The 25,867-nt window shown below is 40.6% G+C and overlaps 1 protein-coding gene across 1 annotated transcript in view; it reads right to left on the reverse strand.

Annotated features, from left to right (window-relative positions):
- Positions 1-25,867, reverse strand: part of THSD7A (thrombospondin type 1 domain containing 7A) — a 510,747-nt gene that overhangs the window by 154,616 nt on the left and 330,264 nt on the right. The window contains 2 exon segments of the mRNA XM_030201155.1: positions 3,327-3,521; positions 21,913-22,016. Coding sequence (XP_030057015.1) covers positions 3,327-3,521; positions 21,913-22,016 — 299 coding nt within the window.

A 25,867-nucleotide genomic window follows, 5' to 3' on the forward strand; every position in this document is an offset into this window, starting at 1 on the left:
ATTGAAGTACCCTTGTCAACATATTTTTAAAGAGAGTTTATAACATTTTGAAGTGATATATTGAAGCTCTCTTTACTCTCCTTTTTCTTGATTGAATACATTGAATAGTGAATTGGCCATAACTATAATTATATTATATTGTGGTATTGTTCCTACTTTTGATGAACCAATATGATTATTTTTATTGTTTCATTATTTGATGTGTTGCATATTGTTGTGTGTTTTTAGATATGGGTTGTGAATGTTCTTCTTTTTTTTTTGTATGGCCTTCGTAAAATAAGCATAAAAGAGGTGCCCTTTTATTATAGTATCCCCCTGTGAAAGAAAGTAAGCTGTATTTGTGAAACAAGGTAAGTTTTCTGGCATGACCATAAAAAATAATGAAAAGAGGTGAACTAAAAAGTGGAGGTCTCAACGAGTCCAAGGTTCATGGTGGAGTATCCTGTCAGCCCACACTCAGGTCAGGAATAGTAGTCTGAGCTGGAGCCTACCCTGGCTGTTCCAGGTATGTATTTCCATTCACAGGCTGCAGAAGCTATTCTCCATCTTTTCCTGCAGAGAATAATTAGATCTGCACACTCAGTTAGATGTCTAGATTTATTTGTCATAAAATCATGCTGCAATATGGACTTTTGTTATTTACTAGGAAATGGCCTAAGTATAGAAATAATAAACTATGCAGGTCACAGCTGCTTTAGAATTCATAGACACATCTACTGTGCTTCTATTTCCCTGAAGCAAAACATAAAATAACAAGGGAATAAATTAGTACATATAGGGCCTAATCTATAAAAGTTTTTTTCCCTTCTGTTGGCACAATGGGACATTGCCTTCTATAAATCAAGTACAGAACATTTACTATTAATATCAAAGGGTGCTATAAAGTTAACCCTGGGGCCATAGCAAAGGAAATTTTGTAGAAAATGATGTGTGTCATGCGGTAGATAGAAAGAGAAGGGAACATGGATTGGGTTAGCATGGGGGGGGGGGGGGGGCTGTATTTCTGCTTGGTGGCATGAAAACATTTACACAGGCCTACAGAGGGACTATAGGCCTGTTTAGAGTAGAATTATTCAGTTCCAAGAGAGACACATTTTGGCCAGTTCTGGCTTTGAACTTGCATCCCAACACAGTGTGGTATCCTATGGACCCTGATTCTTCCCACTGAAAATTTAATGTAATTTAATTCATAGACTTATGGTCCACATCTTTCAATTAAAAACTGTGCAGAGCAGTTAATATAAAAATATGAAATTACAATAATTATCCCACCAACCACCTGTAAACCAATCCCCATCATATACTACATCCATTATTACAGAACCAACTGGAAACTCATTAAATATATCCTCATTTACTTAATTTTCTTTTAATCTGGGCAAGTCACTTAACTCTCCATTGCCCCATGTAAGCTGCATTGAGCCTGCCATGAGTGGGAAAGCGCAGGGTACAAATGTAACAAAAATAAAATAAATAAATAAATTTCTTCATTTACTTAAATTTTGTTTTAAAGCTAAGTGTTTGCTTTCTAAAAATTGCTTATTCATGAAAAGTAAGAAGTAACTCAGAGTCTGAAACTCTGTCCTCCCTTTTTGAAATGTGATATTTAGCCTGGTCTTTTCTAATGTTATAGTGTCATACTTCACACCTCTACTGTAGATTGGGTGTAGTGTTTAAAACAGCCTCAAAGACTGGATTGTAGTTGGAGAACAGGAGGCTGATTTAGTGAATGCTGATTAAGGACTAGAGCATAGCTCTACAAGTCTACTGGAGCCTTATGTTTGGTTGTCGTTGGTCACTGTGGAGTGGATGTTCAAATAGAGAAGCACTGAGAGATCCCAGGTTACAACAGGCTCTGATTTGATTTGCCCTGACTGAACATTTGTTTTATTTCAGTGCCTGTGATTGCATTTAGTGGGGGTATGGGCTCTATGAAGGAGGATCCTAGAATACATCTTGCACTGGCCCCACTTGCAAGGTTCAATGGGCAAGAGATGTGTAACGGATGCCCCTGCCCACTCTCAGACCTAATGCTCAGAAGTTAAGGTACCTCAGGGCTACATATAGGCCTCAAAGTGACTTGCCCATGGCCACAAGAAATGTCAGTGAGAGAACTGGGATTTTAATCCTGTTGTCTGATTCCCAACCAGATGTTCAAACCCAGTAGTTTTCAGACCTGTTCTGAAGGCGTACCATCCAATCAAGTTTTCAGGATATTTGAAATGACTAGATAGATTTGCATACACTGCCTCCATTGCAGTCCCTCAGGACAGATTAGAAAACTGCTACTATAAACAGTAGGCCATCTTACCTCAAAGTACATTAATAAGAGGCTATTTATAAAATAAAATTAGGGGATAGTATTCAGTTCATAACAGTCAGCATTTTTTAAGCTACTGATGCAGCAGGCTGAATTAAGGCCATGTTCTGGTCTCATCTTCCGCCAGGGTCGCTTTACTCATACTACCCCTCTCCTCAAGACCCTTCACTGGCTCCCTATCCGTTTTCGCATCCTGTTCAAACTTCTTCTACTAACCTATAAATGTATTCACTCTGCTGCTCCCCAGTATCTCTCCGCACTCGTCCTTCCCTACACCCCTTCCCGTGCACTCCGCTCCATGGATAAATCCTTCTTATCTGTTCCCTTCTCCACTACTGCCAACTCCAGACTTCGCGCCTTCTGTCTCGCTGCACCCTACGCCTGGAATAAACTTCCTGAGCCCCTACATCTTGCCCCATCCTTGGCCACCTTTAAATCTAGACTGAAAGCCCACCTCTTTAACATTGCCTTTGACTCGTAACCACTTGTAACCACTCGCCTCCACCTACCCTCCTCTCTTCCTTCCCGTTCACATTAATTGATTTGATTTGCTTATTTTTTATTTTTTGTCTATTAGATTGTAAGCTCTTTGAGCAGGGACTGTCTTTCTTCTATGTTTGTGCAGCGCTGCGTATGCCTTGTAGCGCTATAGAAATGCTAAATAGTAGTAGTAGTAGTAGTAATTAAATATTGGGGTATGCTCAGTCACCCAGAAGTTAACCGGGCACAGGACAATATTCAGACTGGTGCCCAGTTAGCTTGGTAAATAAAGTTAGAACAGCCTTACCTGCACATTAAACCAGTTAGTGAAGTCCTGGCTCTTGCCAAGCTCTGCCCCAGACTACCCCAGCACTAACCAATCATTGTTTGGGCAGTCACAGGTAATATTCAGTGGCACTGCCTGTTTAGTTTAAGTGCCACTGAATATTGTTGGATGGCCAGGTCCTGCCTGGTTAAACTCTTTTGAATATTGATCCATTAGTGTCTACATCCCTTTAATACATACCCAAGAGGGAACGTCTTCTTGTTCTGACTGCTCCACAGTCCCCATTGCAGGAAGAGAACTTTGACCAGTGTGTGACTTGACAGTCATCTTGGCATGGAATCTGGCAAACCTGAGTAAAAGGGGGCAGTGGACCTGCATATTTAAGGCACTCATTAACATCAGCCTGTCCTCCATCTTGCCTGCGACAAGTGATTGCTGTAAGTAGAAAAGTACATATAATTAATTTACCAGTCAACAAAGTAGCAAGAAATATTGGCTTCTAATTCATAGGGTCAGGTAGCAACATCATTGTTCCCTTGGAACAAAACTGTTATTTATTTAAAAAAATTGCATACCACCTTTAACCTAGGTGGTTTCCATACATACATACATACATACCATACATATATAAAATCAAAACAAAATAAGACAAATTATAATTGCAAAGAAATCACAATAATATAATTCTTCATTCCTAGAGTTTGCTATCAAAACGTAGCTGCTCAAAGGGTGCAATACTGACAAAGTTATTTACTTTGTAATACAACAAATATCATTTATAATTTACTAGAGATTTGTGTGGACATTGTCTCATTTCTAGTAAGATCCTGCACCAAAGAGCAATAGTACCAAATACAATTCCAAGCAGTTACAAACACCATGGTTGCAGAAGATATACATAAATTGATGGACATACCTGAAACACCAAAAAGAAAAATCATGAAAATACTTAAGAAACAAGCACCGAAGGCAGAAAAGATTAAACTACATGATTATGAATTTACAGAACAGTTTTGAAAAACCCATCTAATTGCAAAATATGCATAACATGAGATGTAAGGCTCCCCTCTGTATTGTTCAAAAACCTTGAAGCTGTTGGAATCATCCAATAATTGGAAGAGGTTACAAGCACTGCAGTCTATTCTATTCAACTGGAGTCTTATATACCACCCATCTCTCTATATAAAAGGCACCACCAATGTTCTATGAAGCCTCAAGACGGAAGTGTGAAGGGGGAGAGATATCTGGTTTCCCCATGAGTGTCTGCCCCACCCTCGCTCTCTCTGTAACAGGAAAACACAGCAAAGCACTAAATCAAATCGCTCTCTCTGTAACAGTGAAGGACTCAGAGGGGGGAGGGGAGAGAGGGCAGAGGGCAGGGACAGAGATATCCGGTTTCCCCGTGAGTGTCTGCCCCGCCCTCGCTCTCTCTGTAACACAAACAGTGAAGGAAAACACATCAAATCGCTCTCTCTCTGTAACAGTGAATGACTCAGAGGGGGGAGGGGGAGGGGAGAGAGGGCAGGGACACACACACTCCCACATGCACACAGAAGAAAACCTTGCTAGTCCCCGTTTCATTTGCATCAGAAACGGGGCTTTTTTACTAGTTTTCCATAAAGGATTCATAGCGGTTTACAATGAGGAAAGTGAAGCTCTTCACATAGAGCAAAGTGACATCTCAAGGTTTGATAGTAGGAAGAGAAAATCAGTTACACAGGTAGTCTGAAACTGTTGACATAATACCTAACTATTTGTCAAACAGATATGTCTTCAAGGCCTTCCTGAAGGATAATTAGGAGGATTTGTGTGTTAGATCTGGTTGTAACATATTCCATAGTTTCATCCCTGCAAAAGAAAAGGAATTCTCAATAATGGTTTTGAAGCAAATGCACTTCAGTGATGGAAAACCTAATTTCAGTGTTCTCAGAAAATCCAGTTCTGCTAGGGGATGACACAACAAGCAGTTCGCTCAATCCCTCTGAATTTGATCCGAAAATAGATTTGACAATTAAGCAAAGTACTTTGAAATTTATACGCTGATGAGTTGGCAACCAGTGGAGATCACGAATTGATGATGACACGCTGTCAAAGCAACCCAGTAAGCAAACAATCTGAATAGCAGTATTTTGCATCAGCTGTAGACAGGTGAGCAGTTTGCTTGAGATACGTGGAGGGGCATAATTGAAAGGGGCGCCCAAATGTTCCTGAGGACGTCCTCACAGGACATCTTGGCAAAGGGGCAGAGAAACACGTATTATCGAAACAAGATGTGCGTCCATCTTTCGTTTTGATAACAAGGTCAGGGACGCCCAAATCATGAAATTTAGGTTGACCTTAGAGATGGTCGTCCTTAGAGATGGTCATCCCCGATTTTCAGCGATAATGGAAACCGAGGACACCCATCTCAGAAACGACCAAATGCAAGCCCTTTGGTCATGGGAGGAGCCAGCATTCGTAGTGCAATGGTCCCCCTGACATGCCAAGACACCAACCGAACACCCTAGGGGGCACTGCAGTGGACTTCAGAAATTGCTCCCAGGTGCATAGCTCCTTTACCTTGTGTGCTGAGCCCCGCCAACCCCTCCCGAAAACCCACTCCCCACAACTGTACACCACTACCATAGCCCTTATGGGTGAAGGGGGGAACCTACATGTGGGTACAGTGGGTTGGTGGTGGGTTTTGAAGGGCTCACATTTACCACCACAAGTATAACAGGTAGGGGGGGGGTGGGCATGGGTCCTCCTGCATGAAGTGCACTGCACCCACTAAAACTGCTCCAGGGACCTGCATACTGCTGTCATGGAGCTGGCTATGATATTTGAGGCTGGCATAGAGGCTGGAAACATGATTTTTAATTTTTTTTAGGTGGGAGGGGGTTGGTGACCACTGGGGGAGTAAGGGGAGGTCATCCCTGATTCCCTACGGTGGTCATCTGATCATTTAGGGCACATTTTTGTTGCTTGGTCATAAGAAAAAAAGGACTAGGTAAAGTCGTCCCTTCTTTTTTCCATTATCGGTCAAGGACGCCCATGTGTTAAGCACGCCCCAGTCCCGCCCTCGCTACTCCTCTGACATGCTCCCGTGAACTTTGGTCATCCCTGCGACAGAAAGCAGTTGAGGACGCCCCAAATCGGCTTTCGATTATGCCGATTTGGGCGACTCTGTGAGAAGGATGGGCACTCTTCTCTTTTGAAAATAAGCCTGAAAGGTATAATGAATTGCAATAGTCTAATTGTGGTAGCAAAACTGCCTGGAATAGAATCCTAATGTTCTCCTTTTGAAATAGCGATCTGATTGTTCTTAGTTGTCTGAGTTCATAAAAAAATCTTTTGCTAAGAGGATTGTTCATCAAATCTCAGACTAGAATCTAGAATTATGCCCTCAAATGGTCTTCTATTTTTAGGATTTTTCCTAAGTTCAGTGTTATCGACATTGATGGAAGTGAACTGACCTCTCCAAACCAGAGTATTTTTGTTTTTTGTTTGTTTACCTTCAGGAAATATTTTGTAGCCCAGCCATCGATGACAGAAATGTGGTGCCTAATGGAATCTAAAGTGTCCTCAGATTTTTCCAATATCGGGCATAAAAGGAGAATATCATCTGCATACAATAATACAGTGATCCTTCTGTCTGACAAGTAGTTTTCCTAGTAAACTCAGGTAGATATTAAAGAGAGAAGGTGAGAGCAGTGAGCCCTGGGGAACCTCACATTATGGGCATCAGCTTGTTGATCTAATTTTCGGATATAATTCAAACCAGCTCAACACTTTCCTGGTAATGTCTATCTCATTTAGCAGGAAAAGGAGGACTGAGTGGAATTAGAAAAAGGTTCAAAGAGTGACCAAAATGATAAAGGGGATGGAACTCCTCTAGGATAAGGAAAGGCTAGAGGTTATAGCTCTTCAGATTGGAAAAGAGATGGATGAGGGGAGATATGATGATTATGATTGAGATCTACAAAATGCTGAGTTGTGTAGAATGAGTAGATGTAATTCGATTTTTTACTTGTTCCAAAAATACAAAGACTAGGAGACACTTAAGGAAGTTACACGGAAAATTCATTTAAAAACAAATAGGAGGAAATATTTTTTCACTCAACGAATAGTTAAGCTCTGGAACTCTCTGCCAGAGGATGTGGTAACAGTGGTTAGCTTATCTGGGTAAAAAAAAAAAGGTTTGGACAAGTTCCTGGAGGAATTGTCCATAGTCTGTTATTGAGACAGACATGGGGAAGAAACTGCTTGCTCTGGGATTGGTAGCATGGAATGTTGCCATGATTTGGGTTTCTGCCTGGTACTTGTGACCTGGCTGGGCTAGATGGACCATTGGTCTAACCCAGTATAGCTACTCATGTTCTTATGTGTGATTAGGTAATTAGGGAATGTACAATCTGGTATTTAGATATATGAATGAGACCTCCCTTTCATCTATAGATCTGAATTCAAAGCCCAAATCTAATGATAAATAATAGACACAAGGCTCAGATGTTATAAAAAAAAACCCAGAAAGCTTAGAATCAGGTAGAATAGTGGAAAAGTGACATCCCAGGAAAGCAGTAGGGAAATCTTGGGGACACTGCAGTGGACTTTATAAAATGTTCCCAGGTACACATCTCACCATTGCTCCCTTACCTTGTCTGATGAGCCCCCCCAAAAGCCACCCAAAAGCCACTACCCTCAACTGTACACCACTACCATAACCCTTACAGGTGAAGGGAGCACCAATACGTGGGTACAGTGGGTTTCTGGTGGGTTTTGGAGGGCTCACAGTTTCCTCCACAAGTGTAACAAAGTAGGGGGAGGTAGATGCCTGGGTCCACCTGTCTGCAGTGCACTGCACCACTACTAGACTAGTCCAGGGACCTGCATGCTATTCTAATTGACCTGAGTATAACATCTGAGGCTGGCAAGTAATTTTTTAAATCACATTTTTGGGGTGGGAGGGGATAGTGACCACTGGGGGAGTAAGGGGAGGTGATCCCCAAGTCCCTCCAGTAGTCATCTGGTCATTTGGGGCACCTTTTGTGTGGAGTAGAGGAGAAGCCTAGTGGTTAGAGTAGCAGACTTTGATCCTGGGGAAGTGGGTTCAATTCCTACTGCAGCTATTTGCATTAAAAACAGGTCTAGCTCAAAACATCCAAGTTTTAATCTTGACGTCTTTATTTCGTTCCATTATTGCTGAAAGATGTCCATGTCTTAGGAACGCCAAGTCCCACCTTAAACATGCCCCTGGCACGTCCCCTTGAGATATGGACATCCTTCTGATGGACTTCAGAGAAAGATGTCCAAAAAGAGGTTTTGACAATACTGATTTGGACGTTTCTGTGAGATAAACGTCCAAATGCTGACTTATGTCACTTTTTGGACGTCTATCTCTTTTGAAAATGAGCCTGATAGTCATTTAGTGTTTGAAAGTGACTCACTACACCATATATTTTTTCATTTTTTAATTTTTTTTTCTCCTTCAAAGGTGCCAAATTGTCCAAAGTTTTATGAACTGCATTGTCTCATATTTCTAACGCAGGGTTTTCAGGGTCTTGACATAATTTAAGTGAAATTGCTTTCCAGAAACTCAGTGGGTCCACTCCTCTCCTATTAAATTTAGTTTGAAGCTCTCTACTAGAGTGTGCCTGTATGTTAAAAAAACTTTAGATAAAGAAAAAGAAATTGTCTGACCAAATCAGTGGTTCCCATTTTAAATGGTTTAACGCTATAAAACTAGAATGTCTGGAATAGGCCACAAAATCCAGTTTTTGACCTCTTTGGTGTGTGGGTAACAGAGGGTCCAGGACTAGATTCAAGGAATCCAAAAACTGTAAAAAGTTCAGAATGATGAGTGAGTTGATTAAATTTGCATCTGGATTAGTGGAATCTTCTAAATGTAGATTTAGATCCCCAAGTAGTATCAGTTCCATAAATTGTGTGGTACAATATGTAATTCTTTCAAATAGCTTTGCTGAATAGTTTGCCAGGACATAGGTTGAGGAAAATGATCAAGAACCTGGTTGGACTGGGTGATGAGGGAGGGAAGATCTTGAATCCAATGGGGGATGGGAAGTCCAATGACTAGGGTCCTACCTGTCTGACATTGATGGCTGGATATCTCATCACCATTTGAAGTTAAATATGGCCAAGACTGAGCTTCTTATCTTTCCCCCTAAGCCCACTTATCTTCTTCGCCTTTTCTCTATCTCTATGGATAACACTCTCATCCTCCCTGTCTAATCAGCTCGTAACCTTGGGGTCATCTTTGACTCCTCTCTTTCTCTGTACATATTCGACAAACTACTAAAATCTGTCATTTAACTTAACAAACTACATATAGATGGATAGAAAGACACTGTTGCCATCTTTGCAAGGGGTTGTCCCATAAAGGTTATAGCAAAGCTGACGCTGAAGACGGCTTAGGGTAAGAAAAAGTATTCTGAATATCTAATGGATCACTGCATGAGAGTAGGAAAGTATGACGCTTATGTAGTGACCCTGGATACATTTCTTTTTGTTTTTTTGTAGGGGAGAGTCCTTGAGACAGCCCATTTACGGGCGAAACATGCATGTTGGACGTTTTTAACCCCCAGTCTGACACACACAAAAGATGAGTACTTATTACTTGAAGGAGTTAAAATAGTGTGTAATGTATTTTTGATGTATGGTAATCGGGTGAGCCGATGAAGAGGTGGGTACTGGATCCATTACTATTCTCACATATTAGTAATGAGCACTGCTGAGGTCACCATTAGAATTGATAAACGATATAAGTGATTATGAACTGTGATTTTGTATAAACTGAATAAGAGGGAACCTGTTTTAGAGTTGGATTTAACATAACATAACATAACATCACATAAGAGTAGCCATACTGGGTCAGACAAATAGTCCATCTATCCATAGAGTGGCCAAGCCAAGTAACAAGTACCTGGCAGAAACACAAATTGTGGCAATACTCTATACTACAAATCAAAGAAAAAAAGCACAATTAGCCTGCAATTAGGTGGGAAAATGTGGTATATAAATGAAACAAATAAATGAATAAATAAAACTAGACCTTCAAGACTGAGACAACAGGAGTCCTTTATTGTTGCAAGACTCGACATGGGCCGTGTTTTGCCGCAAGAAGCTCCAGCCTCAGGGGTCCGAGTTGAGTGTCAAATATACAAAGAAGGGAACACTGTGAGAACAGGTACCTAAGTTAAAATTAAACTCCTAAATTTAAAAACCGACTGCACTTCAGCACAAGCCTGTAACTAGGACCACTGAGGCAGGCACTTCTCGCGCCGAAACACGGCCCTTGTCTGGTCTTGCAACAATAAAGGACTCCTGTTGTCTCAGTCTTGATGGCTTAGTTGTGCTTTTTTCTTTGATTTGTTGTACTTGTGTGCTGTCCTACCCTCTATTTTGCCACTTTAAATACTCTATACTACAAATCCCAGGTAAGCAGTTGCTTCCCATGTCCGTCTTAATAGTAGACTATGGACTTTTCCTCCAGGAATTTGTCCAAGCCTTTTTTTAAACCCAGATACACTAACCGCTGTTATCACATCCTCTGGCAAAGAGTTCCAGAGCAGAATTATTTGTTGAGTGAAAAAATATTTCCTCCTATTTGTTTGAAAAGTATTTCCATGTAACTTCCTCGAGTGTCCCCTAGTCTTTGTACTTTTGGAACAAGTAAAAAATCGATTTACTTCTACTTGTTCTACACCACTCAGGATTTTGTAGACCTCAATCATATTTCTCCTCATCCATCTGTTTTCCAAGCTGAAGAGTCCTAACCTCTTTAGCCTTTCCTCATACGAGAGGAGTTCCATCCTCTTTATCATTTTGGTAGCTCTTCTTTGAACCTTTTCTTATTCTGCTATATCTTTTTTGAGATTCGGCGACCAGAACTGAACGCAATACTGAAGATGCGGACATACCATGGAGCGATACAAAGGCATTATAGTATTTTTGGTCTTGTTCACCATCCCTTTCCTAATAATTCCTAGCATCCTGTTTGCTTTTTTAGCTGCCACCGTACACTGAGCAGAAGATTTCAGCGTATTATCTACAACAACACCCAGATCTTTTTCTTGAGTGCTGACTCCAAGCTGGACCCTAGCATCAGATAACTATAATTCAGATTATTCTTTCCAATGTGTATCACCTTGCATTTGTCCACATTACATTTTATCTGCCATTTGGTCACTCAGTCTTCCAATTTCCTAAGGTCTTCCTGCAATATTTCACAGTCCATGCGTGTTTTAACAACCTTGAATAGTTTCGTATCATCTGCAAATTTGATCACCTCACTCGTCATTTCAATTTCTATATCATTTATAAATATGTGAAATAGCACTAGTCCCAGTACAGATCACTGCGGCACTCCACTGTTCACCCTCCTCCATTGAGAGAAATGATCATTTAACCCTACCTTCTGTTTTCTGTCCAATAACCAATTCCTAATCCACACCAGAACATTGCCTCCTATCCCATGAGTCTAATTTTCTAAGGAGTTTCTCATGAGGAACTTTATCTAAAGCTTTCTAAAAATCTAGATACACTACATCAACCAGCTCACCTTTATCCACATGTTTATTCATGCCTTCAAAGAACTGAAGCAAACTGATGAGGCAAGATTTTCTTCGGCTGAACCCATGCTGACTCTGTCCCATTAAACCATGTTTGTCTATGTGTTCTGTACTTTTATTCTCTATAATAGTTTCCACTATTTTGCCCGACACTGATGTCAGGCTTACCGGTCTATAATTTTCCGGATCATCCCTAGAATCCTTTTTAAAAATCGGCGTCACATTGGCCACCCCCCAATCTTCAGTACTATGAATGATTTTAATGACAGGTTACATATTACTAACAGGAGATCAGAAATTTTATGCTTGAGTTCTTTGAGTACCCTTGAATGTATGCCATCCAGTCCAGATGATTTACTACTCATTAATTTGTCAATTTGACTCAGTACATTTTTCAAGTTCACTAAGATTTCTTTAAGTTCCTCCGCATCATCACCCTTGAAAACTATTTCTGGTACAGGCACATTTCTTACATCTTCTTCTGTAAAGACAGAATCAAATAATTAATTCAGTTTCTCCGCTATAGCACTATCCTCCCTGAGCACCCCTTTTGCTCCTTTATGGTGTAAAAGTCCCACTGATTCCCTTGCAGACTTTCTTCCTCTATAATATCACCAAGATTCATCCCTTCCTTTCTGAGCACACTACCAAAACCCTTATCCACACTCTCATCACCTCACGGTTAGACTACTAAAACTTGCTTCTAACAGGCCTCCCACAAAGCCATCTATCTCCTCTTCAATCTGTTCAAAATTCTGCTGCATGACTTACATTCCACCAGTGTCAATTCGCTCATAGTAGCCCTCTCCTCAGGTTACTTCATTGGCTCCTGATCCATTTCTGTATACAGTTCAAACTCCTCTTATTGACTTACAAGTGCCTTCATTCTGTAGCTCCTCAGTATCTCTCTACTCTTATCTCTCCCTACACTCCTCCCCAGGAACTCTGTTCATCGGGTAAATCTCTCTTATCTGTATCCTTCTCCTCCACTGCGAACTCCATATGCTTGGAATAGACTTCCTGAGTCAGTACATCAAGCTCCATCTCTGGCCATCCTCAAATCTAAGCTAAAAGCCCATCTTTTTGAGGCTGCTTTTAACTCCTATTCACTTGTTCAGTACCTATGTGTTTTATCATTCCCACCTTAAGTAATTCCCTTATCCCTTATTTGTCCTGTTTGTCTGTCCCTTACATGTTTAGTGTACAGCACTGTGTATATCTAGTAGTGCTGTTGAAATGATAAGTAGTAGTAACATAGTAACATAGTAGATGACGGCAGAAAAAGACCTGCATGGTCCATCTAGTCTGCCCAAGATAAACTCATATTTTGAATTTGTACCTGTCTTTCAGGGCACAGACCGTATAAGTCTGCCCAGCAGTATTTCCCGCCTCCCAACCACCAGTCCTGTCTCCCATCACCGGCTCTGGTACAGACCGTATAAGTCTGCCCTCCCTTATCCTAGCCTCCCAACCACCAACCCCTCTTCCCCCCACCTGCTCCACCACCCAATTTCAGCTAAGCTTCTGAGGATCCATTCCTGCTGCACAGGATTCCTTTATGCATATCCCATGCATGTTTGAATTCCGTTACCGTTTTCATCTCCACCACCTCCCGCGGGAGGGCATTCCAAGCATCCACCACCCTCTCCGTGAAAAAATACTTCCTGACATCTGTTTTGAGTCTGCCCCCCTTCAATCTCATTTCATGTCCTCTCGTTCTACCGCCTTCCCATCTCCGGAAAAGATTTTTTTGCGGATTAATGCCTTTCAAGTATTTGAACGTCTGTATCATATCACCCCTGTTCCTCCTTTCCTCCAGGGTATACATGTTCAGGTCAACAAGTCTTTGGTCATATGTCTTGGAACGCAAATCCCATACCATTCTCGTAGCTTTTCTTTGCACCGCTTCCATTTTTTTAACATCCTTCGCAAGGTACGGCCTCCAAAACTGAACACAATACTCCAGGTGGGGCCTTACCAACGACTTGTACAGGGGCATCAACACTTCCTTTCTTCTGCTGATCACACCTCTCTCTATATACAGTATTAGTAGTAGTAGTAATAGTAAGCTGGGAAAGAATGAAAATCAGAATGGGCAGGGAAAGAGAGATGGCTGTATATGCGGTTACATAAGTGCATAAGTATTGCCATACTGGGACACACCGATAGTCTATCAAGCCCAGCATCCTGTTTCCAACAGTGGCCAATCCAGGTCATAAGTACCTGGCAAGATCCCAAAACAGTACAATACATTTTATGGTGTTTACCCTAATTCCCAAGTCCATTTTAATAATGGCTGATGGACTTCTGTTTTAGGAAGCCATTCAAACCTTTTTTAAACCCTGATAAGCTAACTGCTTTTAATACATTCTTTAGCAATGAATTCCAGAGTTTAATTACACGTTGAGTGAAGATATATTTTCTCTGATTTATTTTAAATGTACTACTTTGTAGTTTCATTGTATGCCTCCTAATCCTAATATTTTTGGAAAGAGTAAACAAGCAATTCAAGCTTACCCATTCCATTTCACTCATTATTTTTTAGATCTTTATCATATCTCTCTTCAGTCGTCTCTTCTCCAAGCTAAACAGCCCTAGCCACTTTAGCCTTTCCTCATATGGAAGTCATCCCATCCCCTTCATCATTTTTGGCGCTGTTCTCTGTACCTTTTCTAATTACATTATATCTTTTTTGAGATGCATTGACCAGAATTGCACACAATCGAGGTGCGATTGCACCATGGAGCAATATAAAGGCATTATAATGTCCTTACTTTTATTTTCCATTTCGTTCCTAACAATACTTAACAGTCTATTTGCTTTCTTAACCGCTGTGATATACTGAGAAGAAGGTTTCAACATATTATCAACGATGATACCTAGATCCCTTTCCTGGTCGGTGACTCCTAACGTGGAACCTTGCATCACTTAGCTGTAGTTCGGATTCCTCTTTCCCACATGCATCACTTTGCATTTGCTCATATTATACGTCATCTACTATTTGGATGCCCAGTCTCCCAGTCTTGTAAGGTCCTCTTGTAATTTTTCACAATCCTCTTGCGATTTAACAATTTTGAATAACTTTGTATTGTCAGAAAATGTAATTTCCTCGCTAGTTACTCCCATCTCTAGATTTATAAGATGTTAAAAAGCAATGGTCCCAGCACAGACCCCTAGGGAACCCCACTATCCATCCTTCTCCATTGACAATACTGACCATTTAACTAGTTACAAGTTCATTTGCTCAAAATACACATTTTCCCCAGAATTCTATAAAAGTCAATTGTCCGTGCAAATTAGGACACTTGCCCAATTTCCATGCCCAATTTAATTGAATAAAAAGCCAATTAGCTTTGATAATGGAGATCTTAAACAAGAATTAGTGGTGTTACATGGATTTAATTAAAATTTAATCATGTAAATTTAGGCATGGTTCCAAAAAGGGGGCATGGCCATGGGAGGGTCATGGGCGGATAGAGGGGTGTTCCTTTAATTTATGCACGTTGTTACAGAATAAAGAAGATCTGCACTTAATTTAGGCACTCGGATTTACATCAAGGTCTCATTGGTTAGTCATGGTTCCCAGCACTAAGCGCTATTCTATCAATGATGCCTAGCTTCAAATGCCGTTTATAGAATAGCGATAAGTGCTATTTTTTTTCATCGCCAATTTTTTAGGCACCATTTATAGAATTTTGTCCTCTGTGTGTAGGCATTCCAATGGGTGGACTTGGGATATGTACATCCATGTATAAAACACACGCACAGATTTACATCTGACTTGGAGCAGGTATGTGTGGGCACCTAATGGATGCTTATTTTATAAAGACACAAAAGGACCCTTTTAGTAAGTCTCTAAGATGCTTATTATATATGGGCTTCTTAGTGTTTAGCACTTGCTAAATCCGGTAGTGTGCCTTAGTAAAATTTTTTAAAAATACGTTTCTGTATTATTTTAAAAGAAAAAGAAAACCACACACGATTATACCAGTGGAAAAGACATGGTTATAACTGGATAGGAGGAATTTGATTAATTTTAATTTCTCTATGTATGTACGTATGATGATCCACTTTCTCTCATGTTATAAAGTATTAAAGTAGCACTGGTATTTTTTTTTTTTTGGGGGGGGGGGATTTGCTTTGTGGTTATATCAGATTATGGGGCCCTTTTATGAAAGGGCGGTAAGAGTTGCACCATGGTGATTTGGCCTACTGTCGGGCTTGCCCAGGAGTCCAGTGGTAGTTCCAGCTTTCCTGTGCACCATTTCCAGTGCTAGAAAATGCACTTTCATTTTCTAGTGCCAGGAGGTATGCCCAGTGGTAATAGGGCAGCACGCCGGGTTACTGCCTAATTAGGAGGCAGTAAGGGCTCTACCAGTAAATGGCTGCATGCAATCGTTTAATTACTACACAGCCATTTACTGCTTCCTGTGGAAAAAAATACTTTTACTACCAGCGGTAAAAGATGGCCTTGGCATGTGGCAATCCCGTACGCTGAGGCCGCTGTGGACCACCTTTTACTTCTGTTTGGTAAAAGGGCCACTATTTGATGTCCTTATTATTTGACAGCACCTTTATATAATAAACATTAAATGGGGACCATTTTCAATTGTTTTTTTTTCAGACAGCTTGTTATAAAATTTCCCTCCACCTCAATTATAAGTTGCTATAAAGAATATGGATAATCTTTTCAGTGATTGGCACTATGTCTAGTTATAATACATGGGTAGTATAATTAGAATAATTACTTTCTAAAAGAAGCAAAAAAAAAAAAAAAAAACGAAAAAAACAACCTCTTGCTCAGAATTTTTTTTAATTTCAACTAAAACTTGAAATGATTCCATTAAAATGTTCCCACCTTATCTATAATGCCATGGCCAACGACAGGAAACTACAAATACAAATGTTTCAAATGCAGGAAAACTACATAGGAAAATTGTATTTCCTTGCATTAAACTAAGAAAGAATACACACAAACAAAAGAAATGCTGTACTCTAGTCCTGTCTTATCAAAGATCATACGAGCATAGGATTATTAAGATGACTATTATGAAGGAAACGGATCATGAAGGAACTGGTGCATTGAGATAACACATTTCCAAACTATACATATCATTTTTATACATGTATTTACTAATTTATTTTTCATAAGATGTGGGATTTTCTGGCTCTAACATTCTGACTCATAATTAATTTAGATTTCCTCATTACATGAGTTAACTATGAATTTTATTGATCTTTATTAATTGAATTCATTTCTCTGCATGCAATTATCCACTACAGTAGTCTGTAAAATCCATTAATGGTAATTTTACTTTTGGTGTATTTTTCCAACCACATCTGCCAGTGCTGATTGCACTGTAAATCTCAGCTGTCATTTCCAGATTCATCTAATATGCAATTAGTGTATTTCCCTTTTATTGTCTTGCATAATCTCTCTATAGACTGAGACTCATGCTTCTGTGAAGCTAGCACCTTTGCTGTTCTCAAGATCCAGAGACTGTAAGCATGATAGCCAGGGGCAACTTCATTTTAAAAAAGCCCCAAATCCAAGAAGAGTATGAATATTACTAATAATAATGATAGCAATAAAGTTGTATATCAATAATTGTTGTCCAATATAATTCTATTATATATAAGAAATGTGCACGGAACTTCTATACTGTGTAATTTCAAGGGGGCATGGACAGGGACATTTTGGGGGGGGGCATTCCAGGAGTATTCCCAGAATTTACTCACATTGTTACAGAATACACTTGATCTATTCTGTAACAATAGCAATGGCCCTTAATGTTCTAGTAGGAGGATTTAAATTGTCTTGCACCCTTAACATACTAGATCATTGTATATATCAAACTGAACCTAACAAAATCATTATTTAAAAACCTGTTTTTTAAGGAACTATGGAGAATGTTTGATAGCCTTTGAGGGGCATAATCGAACGCGAACGCCTATCTCCATGGGAGTTTATCTCCGAGAACGGGTCCGTGAAGGGGCGGACCGAACCGTATTTTCAAAAAAAATGGACGTTTTGGAGCTGGGCGTTTGTTTTTTTTAGCAATAATGGAAACTAAAAACGCCCAGCTCAAAAACGTCCTAATCCGAGCCATTTGGTCGTGGGAGGGGCCAGGATTGGTAGTACACTGGCCCTCCTGATATGCCAGGACACCAACTGGGCACTCTAGGTCAGTGCGGTGGACTTCAGAAAAAGCTCCCACATGCATAGCTCCCTTACCACGGGTGCTTAGCTCCCAACCCCCTCCCCCAAAACCCACTACCCACAAATGTACAACACTACCATAGCTCTTAGGGGTGAAGGGGGCACCTACATGTGGGTACAGTGGGTTTTGGAGGCCTCCCATTTACCAGCACAAGTGTTACAGGTGGGGGGGATGGGCCTGGAGCCACCTGGCTGAAGTGCACTGCGGTACCCACTAAAAGTGCTCCAGGGACCTGCATACACGCAGGCGTCTAGGACTTGTTGCTGCTGTATAACATTGGCACACCAGTTGACACCTGAAGACTAATCTCTCTGAAAATGTCCTTTATTGGAATAAGCACGTTTACTCACAGTTAACTGCAGAGGTTGTGCCCCACTGGCAACGAGTCTCGCTGGTACTGAGATTAGCAGTAGGTCAGAGCTGGCAGAATGCTGTACAATGCCCTCTTTCAGCCACATTCAAGGTAAGAACTAAGTTCTGTAATGTGGCTAACACAGGAAAGGGAACTAAAACTGGCTTACAAAAATGGCCACTACCGCATGGACTACAACAGGAAACAAAACAGGGCACACTCTGACCCAGTAGGCAGGGGGAAAAGCACCATGGGAGAAGAGCCTACCAACTACCAACATCGTGAGACTGTAACACAAGCTAATGAAATCACGGAGCCCAATACCCTACACCCACCACAATGCAATGCTGATGTGACCCTGTAGTTCTCCCGAGAGCCACATCTGACCCAGGGAAAAGTTGTGAGAGGATCGAACACATTCTGCTGTCATGGAGGTGGGTACGACATTTGAGGCTGGCATACAGGCTGGGAAAAAAGTTTTTAAAATGGGGTTTTTTTTGGTGGGAGGGGGTTAGTGACCACTGGGGGAGTCCGGGGACGTCATCCCCGATTCCCTCCAGTGGTCATCTGGGAAGTTGGGGCACTTTTTTGGGACTTGTTTGTGAAAAAAAAGGGTAAAAAAAAAAGTGACCCAAAATCGCGGTTAAAACGCCTTTTTTTTCGATTATCAGCTACAGACGCCCATCTCTCCTCGGCTGATAACCATGCCCCAGTCCCACCTCCGACAGGCTCCCGTCAACTTTATTCATTTCTGCGACGGAGTGCAGTTGGAAACGCCCAAAATTGGCTTTCGATTATACCGATTTGGGCACCTTTGCGAGAAAAACGCCCATCTCCCGATTTGGGTCGAAATATAAGCGTTTTTCTCTTTCGATTATAAGCTGGTTTATCAGGCAACCAGTTTGAATGTAGGATTCTTATCCCATCATATAAAGCCATTCCCAGGAAAGAACAAGTGATAACAGAATTAACGGTTTCTAATATCCATGCACCACAGAGGTAAAGCGAGGCATGAGGCCAATGGTGAATGCCTATTTGACCACAATATCTTATGAAATATGAAATTCTTTTTTTTTACTTTATTTTTAATTATATGTGTTTAAAAAAACAACAGTAATAAAACAAATAAGAAGATATACAAAAATGAGGGAATACAGTATTCCTAGGATGGGCGGGACAAATTGCTTGTTCTTTTGGCCGCTGTCGGTGACAGAGTGCTGGGCTCGATAGACCCTTGGTCTGTCCCAGCATGGTGATGCTTATGTACTTAACCAATTATCATACAAATCTCAATATACCACATTATGGAGGAGTGCAGCCTAACACAGAGATACTGCCATCGCTATTGAAAAAATAAAATAAATAAATCTACAACTTATAACATTAATTAATGCTCAATTACTTGCTCATTTAACAAAAAAGCCTCAGGTTCCGGGTTCATGACCCCCCGACCCCCCTCAGCTATTGAACCTTAGCCTATTCACTGGCCATTCTCCAAAAGTGCACTGGAGCCACCTCTACCACCTCCATCTGTCTTGCCATTAGATTTTTTAAATGAATGTTAAAACTATTTGCATACTTTTCCTTTCCTTTCCCATAATTGGTACCTTGATAGGAAATATATCTGCACAAGGTAAAAACATAAATGGGACCACATAAAACACAGTCCTATCTTTATGCAGGAACCCATGGTTGGTTAAGTTCTGAATATTGACTTAACCAGCTACCGGATAATCAATGTCGAAGCCCGGTTATGGCCCGGCATAAAATAGTTGAGAATAATGCCAGCAGCAGTAAGCAAAGCACTCACTGCCCACTGGATGAATATTTATCCTATCCAATGCATTCTATATACTGCACCTAGCATTCTGCGCCAAAATCCAAGTGGATTCTATAACAACGCAAGTAACTTAATTGGCTTAATAAGCCAATCACCGTTAGTAACAGCATTTAACAAGCAATAATGAGCACTAATTGACAATAATTAGAATTTACGTACACAAATCGGGGGCCCTTTTACAAAGGCTCACCAAGAACTGGCCTGCTGCAGTGTAGGTGCATGTTTTTGGCACACACCGGACCCTTATTGTACCACATCTGGAAAAAAAGGGATTTTTTAAATGGGCTGGAAAATGGACGTGTGGCAAAATGAAAACAAGCGTGTGTCCATTTTCAGCCTGAGACCTTATCACCACCCATTGACTTAGTGGTAAGGTTTCACGTGCTACCCAGGTGGTAAGCATGCAGCACATGCCAACTGCCATTTACTGCTGGGTAGGTACTCCGTGCTAGAAAATAGAAAATATTTTCTACCGTGTGTTTTTGGCATGTGTCAAATTCGGAATTACCACCTGAGGGACACACTAGCTGGGTGGTAATGCCTATTTGGTGCACACTGGATGCGCGTCGGCTCTTACGTGCCTTTGTAAAAGGGCCCCTAAGCATTCTGTAATGCAGAGCGCCTAAATTTTACTATGTGCATGCAAAAAGGGGTGTGGTCATGTGCGAGGAAATGGGCATTTCATGGATGTTCCAAAATTTGCATGCATAGATATAGAATATGACCCACTGTGCCTAAATCTACGTGCTGAGATTTACACCATGTTTTCATTGGTATAAATGAATGTGCGTAGTTTTAGGCGCTAGGATGCCAACTAAGCGTATTCTATGTACCATGTCTAAATCTAGGCACCGCTTATAGAACATGCTTAGGTGGAAATGGTTTCCACGTGGATTTTTTTATGCACCATATATAGAATCCCCCCTATATGTGTATCTCCTATTTTACAATGGAAACATATGTGTAGTTCAAAATATTTCCCCATTGGCTTTTGCGTCTCCTTTGAGGCATACATAAGTTTTTATAAAATGCCTGTTTCAGACTGGACTTGAAACAAGCAATTGAGTGCTTAGTCCTCTGGTACTTTACTTAGCATTCAAAAAATTAAAATTTAGGACTTTGTAGCCTGATTGGCTGGGTGGCAATTACACATATATAAGTGCTGAATAGAGTCACTTATGTGTATAAATGGTGATACTATAAACAAAAGCCCTCCACCTAAATCTTTGTATGGATTCCCACTTCAGGCACAGGCAGCTCCTTGTGACTCTGGGCAAGTCACTTAACCCTCCATTGCCCCATGTAAGCCACATTGAGCCTGCCATGAGTGGGAAAGCACGGAGTACAAATGTAACAAAAAAATATAATAGATACAAGATTTTGGTGGAGGAATTTTGTTTATCATTGGGTTTTTCTTTTGACTCTATTTCCCTTATTGATTTGTATATACAGTATGCTGATACTTACACGTAGAAGTTGCTGAGTTATGCTGCTTTTTTTGGTCTATGTGAATTCAGTGCTCCTATGTAAGTGTCATCAAACGCTCACGTATTTAGCTGTCATTCTTATCCTTTTTTTTAAACGAAAGATTCTGAATTCTGCAGAATCTTTTATAAAATACCGGAGAAACTGTCCCAACCTGGAGATTCCTTCAATACTTGATGAAAAATGGTTTTTAACTTATTTACACCTGAGATCCACATTCACAAATTAAATTTATTGAACAGATTACGGCCATTTCAAGCAATATACTTGCATCTATAAGACAATACCTTTGACTTATTAGAAAGGCAATCAAAGAGGGTTATGAAAAATTTGTTAATAAAAAGAACTGAATCAGACTTACCTCTGGCTTGTAGTCCTGGACCACAAGTCTCCTGTGCGCCAGGGCTGTCCTGACGGATATACCAAGGTACCAGCTGGCATCTTCGCCATTTATGTGTCTTCCACCTGTGCGAAAGGAAAGGACCAATATCTCACAATGCTTACAGGTTTAGATGTAGTAAAGTCCACATCAAAGAAAAAAATGTGTAAAGATCCCTATTGGCACTGATCTATATTCCTATATTTAGCACTGAAAGAGAGGACTTCTTGAAATTTTGGAATTGCATGTTAGTTGCAAGTCTCAATTAGGCAAGGAAACGTGTCATGCTTCAGGGCTCAGCAATAAAATATAAGAAATACATTTTATTTATCAGCAGTTAAGGTTACCAGCCTGTAGCAAAAGCTCTGGCTTTTAAGGTCTGTGGTCCTCTTGTTTGGAAAGAATGTTCCTATAAGAGCTCACCATTCACCAAAATAACTCTCAGGATCATTGACATTGGTTAATATGAAACATATTGACCAATGTTAGGGTGGATTTTTAATTAAGCTCATTCTTTTTCAGTATTAGTTCAAGACAAGGTACATTCATTTACTGTAGTTATTCCCCTGTCTCCAAAGATCTTAGAATCTATGTTATACCTGAGGCAAAGGAGGAATAAGTGATTTCCCAAGGTCTCAAAGAACATGAGTGGGATTTGAGAACACTGGCTTCCATGGTTTGCAGCCCACTGCTCTAACTTATAGGCTAATCTTACAGTAATAAGAGAGCAAGATAGAATTAGTAAAAGGTAGACCAATTATGATTTATAATGAAATAGGAACAGGCACTGTTGCCTAACCCATGATAAACAATGGAGGAGTGGCCTAGTGGTTAGGGTGGTGGACTTTGGTCCTGGGGAACTAAGGAACTGAGTTCGATTTCCACTTCAGGCACAGGCAGCTCCTTGTAACTCTGGGCAAGTCACTTAACCCTCCATTGCCCCATGTAAGCCACATTGAGCCTGCCATGAGTGGGAAAGCGCAAGGTACAAATGTAATAAAATGGTATAAATACAATAATTTTCATTTAGCTCATAGTCAATGTACTACAACATCTCAATCTGGGAGATCTAATTCTACCCTCCTTGTTAACTAGAGGTGTAAAGATTTGACACTGAATAAGATGGGTTTTGTCCAAATAGATCAACAGTCCCTTCCTCTTCTAACAGTAGCTACTCAACTTGAAGATCTCCTAAGGAGCAGCTTAGCTGAGAACAAAGTGCTCACCCCCCAGACCCATGCCTTCCACGCTGTGTACAAAGCTTGACTGATTTCTTTCCTTTTCGCTTGTGCTGCATGGATAGCATAGCAAAGAGACCTTTCAGCCATAAAGATATATAGCACACACTTTGATGCAGATGATGCAATCTGAGGGAAAGCAATGGCTGGGCCTGAGACCATCCAGCTCATCTGGAGAGCAGTTGGAAAATAGTAAACATATGTAAAAATAATTCCCAAAATAAACAGAATCCAGTGTTTCAAAAAGTCTATCCTTTCCTATATTTCATTGCAACATGGTGAATGATGGCATACAATGGCCTATGTAGTCTTCCTAATAAGGTGGTTAGGGTTGTAATTGCTACTCCGTGCAGTTTATTCCCATTTGCCCTTCAAAGGCACATTACTATTTCTATGTGCTCGCCGTGTGAGGAAGCTCCTGTAATGGCTGCAAATGAAGGAGTTGTTTTTTTCTGTTCCTCCCATTCCCCTAGCTGGGTTGTGCCGAATTACTTCTAGAACAATGATTTAACTTTTTATTAAATATATACACTACTAGAAGTAGCATAGTAAAAGAGTAGAATATTTTGATCTATTGTAATGCCACCTGTGGTCTTTATCCTTTGTGTATTTTTTTGGTTCTTTTTGAAAGATTGTAATTTGTAACATTTTGTTCCTTTTTTGAAATTTAGGTTGGCTTCTCCTTCTTTGTTGTGGGCTTACTAAGGGCCCTTTTACTAAAGCTTATCATACGCTAACAGTCATTAGCATGAGCTAAATGCTGTACATCCTATTTTATACCTGTTGGCCATGCTAATGTCTGTTAGTACACACTAAATTTTAGTAAAATGACTCGTAAATGTATTCAGGGATTGATAATGTTTTCTGTCTGTGTTCTTGGAATCACCATTGGAGAATGGAATGTGAGAGCACACTACCATGCTGGAATCTCCAATCTATTAACGAACAAACTGGAGACAATTAGGTATAATATGGTTGCTCTGTGTGAGTGAGATGGAAAAGAAGTGGAGAAATAGATGATGAAAAGATTTCATCAGGTGGACACATGCATAAATATGAATTCAGAATGACACTAGGGAAGTGAACAACATAGAAATTGATGAAATACAATACAATAAGTAAAAGAGTGATGCAAACTAGATTCCGAGGTTATCCAAGGAATATAAAAGAGACCAACTTGAACACTATATATGCACCAACCAACGAAAGTGATAAGCAGATACTATAACATTTTTTATGAGCAGTTTGAAGACGCAATGGAAGGTACACTGAAGAGTGAACGGCTCCCAGACTTTGCAAAGCAAGACAGTCTGTATGTGGCAAACACCAAGTTCCAGATACAGGAAAGCATAAGTGGACATGAGGCACTGTTGTCCTGGAATATGTAGTCACCTGGAAAAAGCTTCTCGTCTGATAGAATCATGCACTTCTGCAGTATCTTGATGTATTCCTTGGCATTTACCATGCTGTTGATGATTTGTAGATATCACAGCACTACTTGCTGTCATGCAACTCAAGCCATGATGGACACATTCAAACACTCTGGATTGCATTCTTCAACTGGAAATCATCTTAAATATGTGCAAGCCTGGTCTCCAAAGAGGCAGAAAGTGCTTTCATCACTGAATAGTTCCTCCCCTAGTGTCCATGTGTATATATGTCCAGCATCCTCCCACCCCACAACATATGCAGTCTGGTATCTCTCTCGCTTTTCCTCCACCCCAAGGTCCGGTATCTCTTTCACTCCCCCGCCCCCATACTCTGCACTGCTGCTGAAATTCTCTGACTTTCTGTCAGCATCAGCTCTCAAGACAGCCTTACCCATTGCTGGCCTTGTCTAGCCTCAGTTTATGCCTTTCTAACTTTTCATCTGCCTGTGGCTTATTTTGAATTAATATTCAATAAGCTTTGCAGAAGGAAAACACAGGAAGATCACAAGTGAATCACATGGTTATAATGTCTTTCATGTCTAAGTCAACAGTCCAAATCTGGGTCAAGTTGGTAGTGCTGACAGTCAATATCATTTGAAATTGGAGGCCTACGTGAAATAAATTGTGGGTCTCAATCCAGTTCACAGTGGATGGGTGTTCAGATCATGACAAGAAATAACACCATAATTTAGTACTAATTAGCACCACTGCTGGCAATCTTTGAAAAGAGACCAGGAATCACACAGGCATGAAGACCAGCCACCTGATATTCATCCCATAGCAGTAAGCAACATCTAAGTCACTCACAGCCACAGGCTGAAATGACCTTGGATATTCAATGCAGGGATATACGCGGCTGCTGGCACTGAATATCCTGGTCTCATAGGACACCTGGAAGTTAACTGGGCACCAGCCAATATTCAGACTGGCGCCCGGTTAACTTCACCACATACAGTTAGGACAGCCTTTTTGCGCTCCTAATTTTATTTGGTTACTTAGCCGGTTATTGGGCTCAAAATCACTGCTAACCTTCTTAGTTCGCCCTCTGCCCATGCCCCACCCCTAGCCTGTCCGTAACCTAGCCGGTTAGGGGATGGTGGTTAGCAAGGACATTAAACAGCACCAGTTAAGTGCCAATGAATATCCCCAGATAGCCTTGGGCAAGCCATGTAAATGGCCAGGAGCCTCTCCTGGTCAATTAAATTGTTTTTAATATTTGGCCTCTAAATATCATCCTTCCTGTTCAGATGGTCCCCTCTATTCATGATT

The sequence above is a fragment of the Microcaecilia unicolor genome, chromosome 1 (genome assembly GCF_901765095.1).
Source record: "Microcaecilia unicolor chromosome 1, aMicUni1.1, whole genome shotgun sequence".
In the NCBI taxonomy this organism is placed as follows: Eukaryota; Metazoa; Chordata; class Amphibia; order Gymnophiona; family Siphonopidae; genus Microcaecilia; species Microcaecilia unicolor.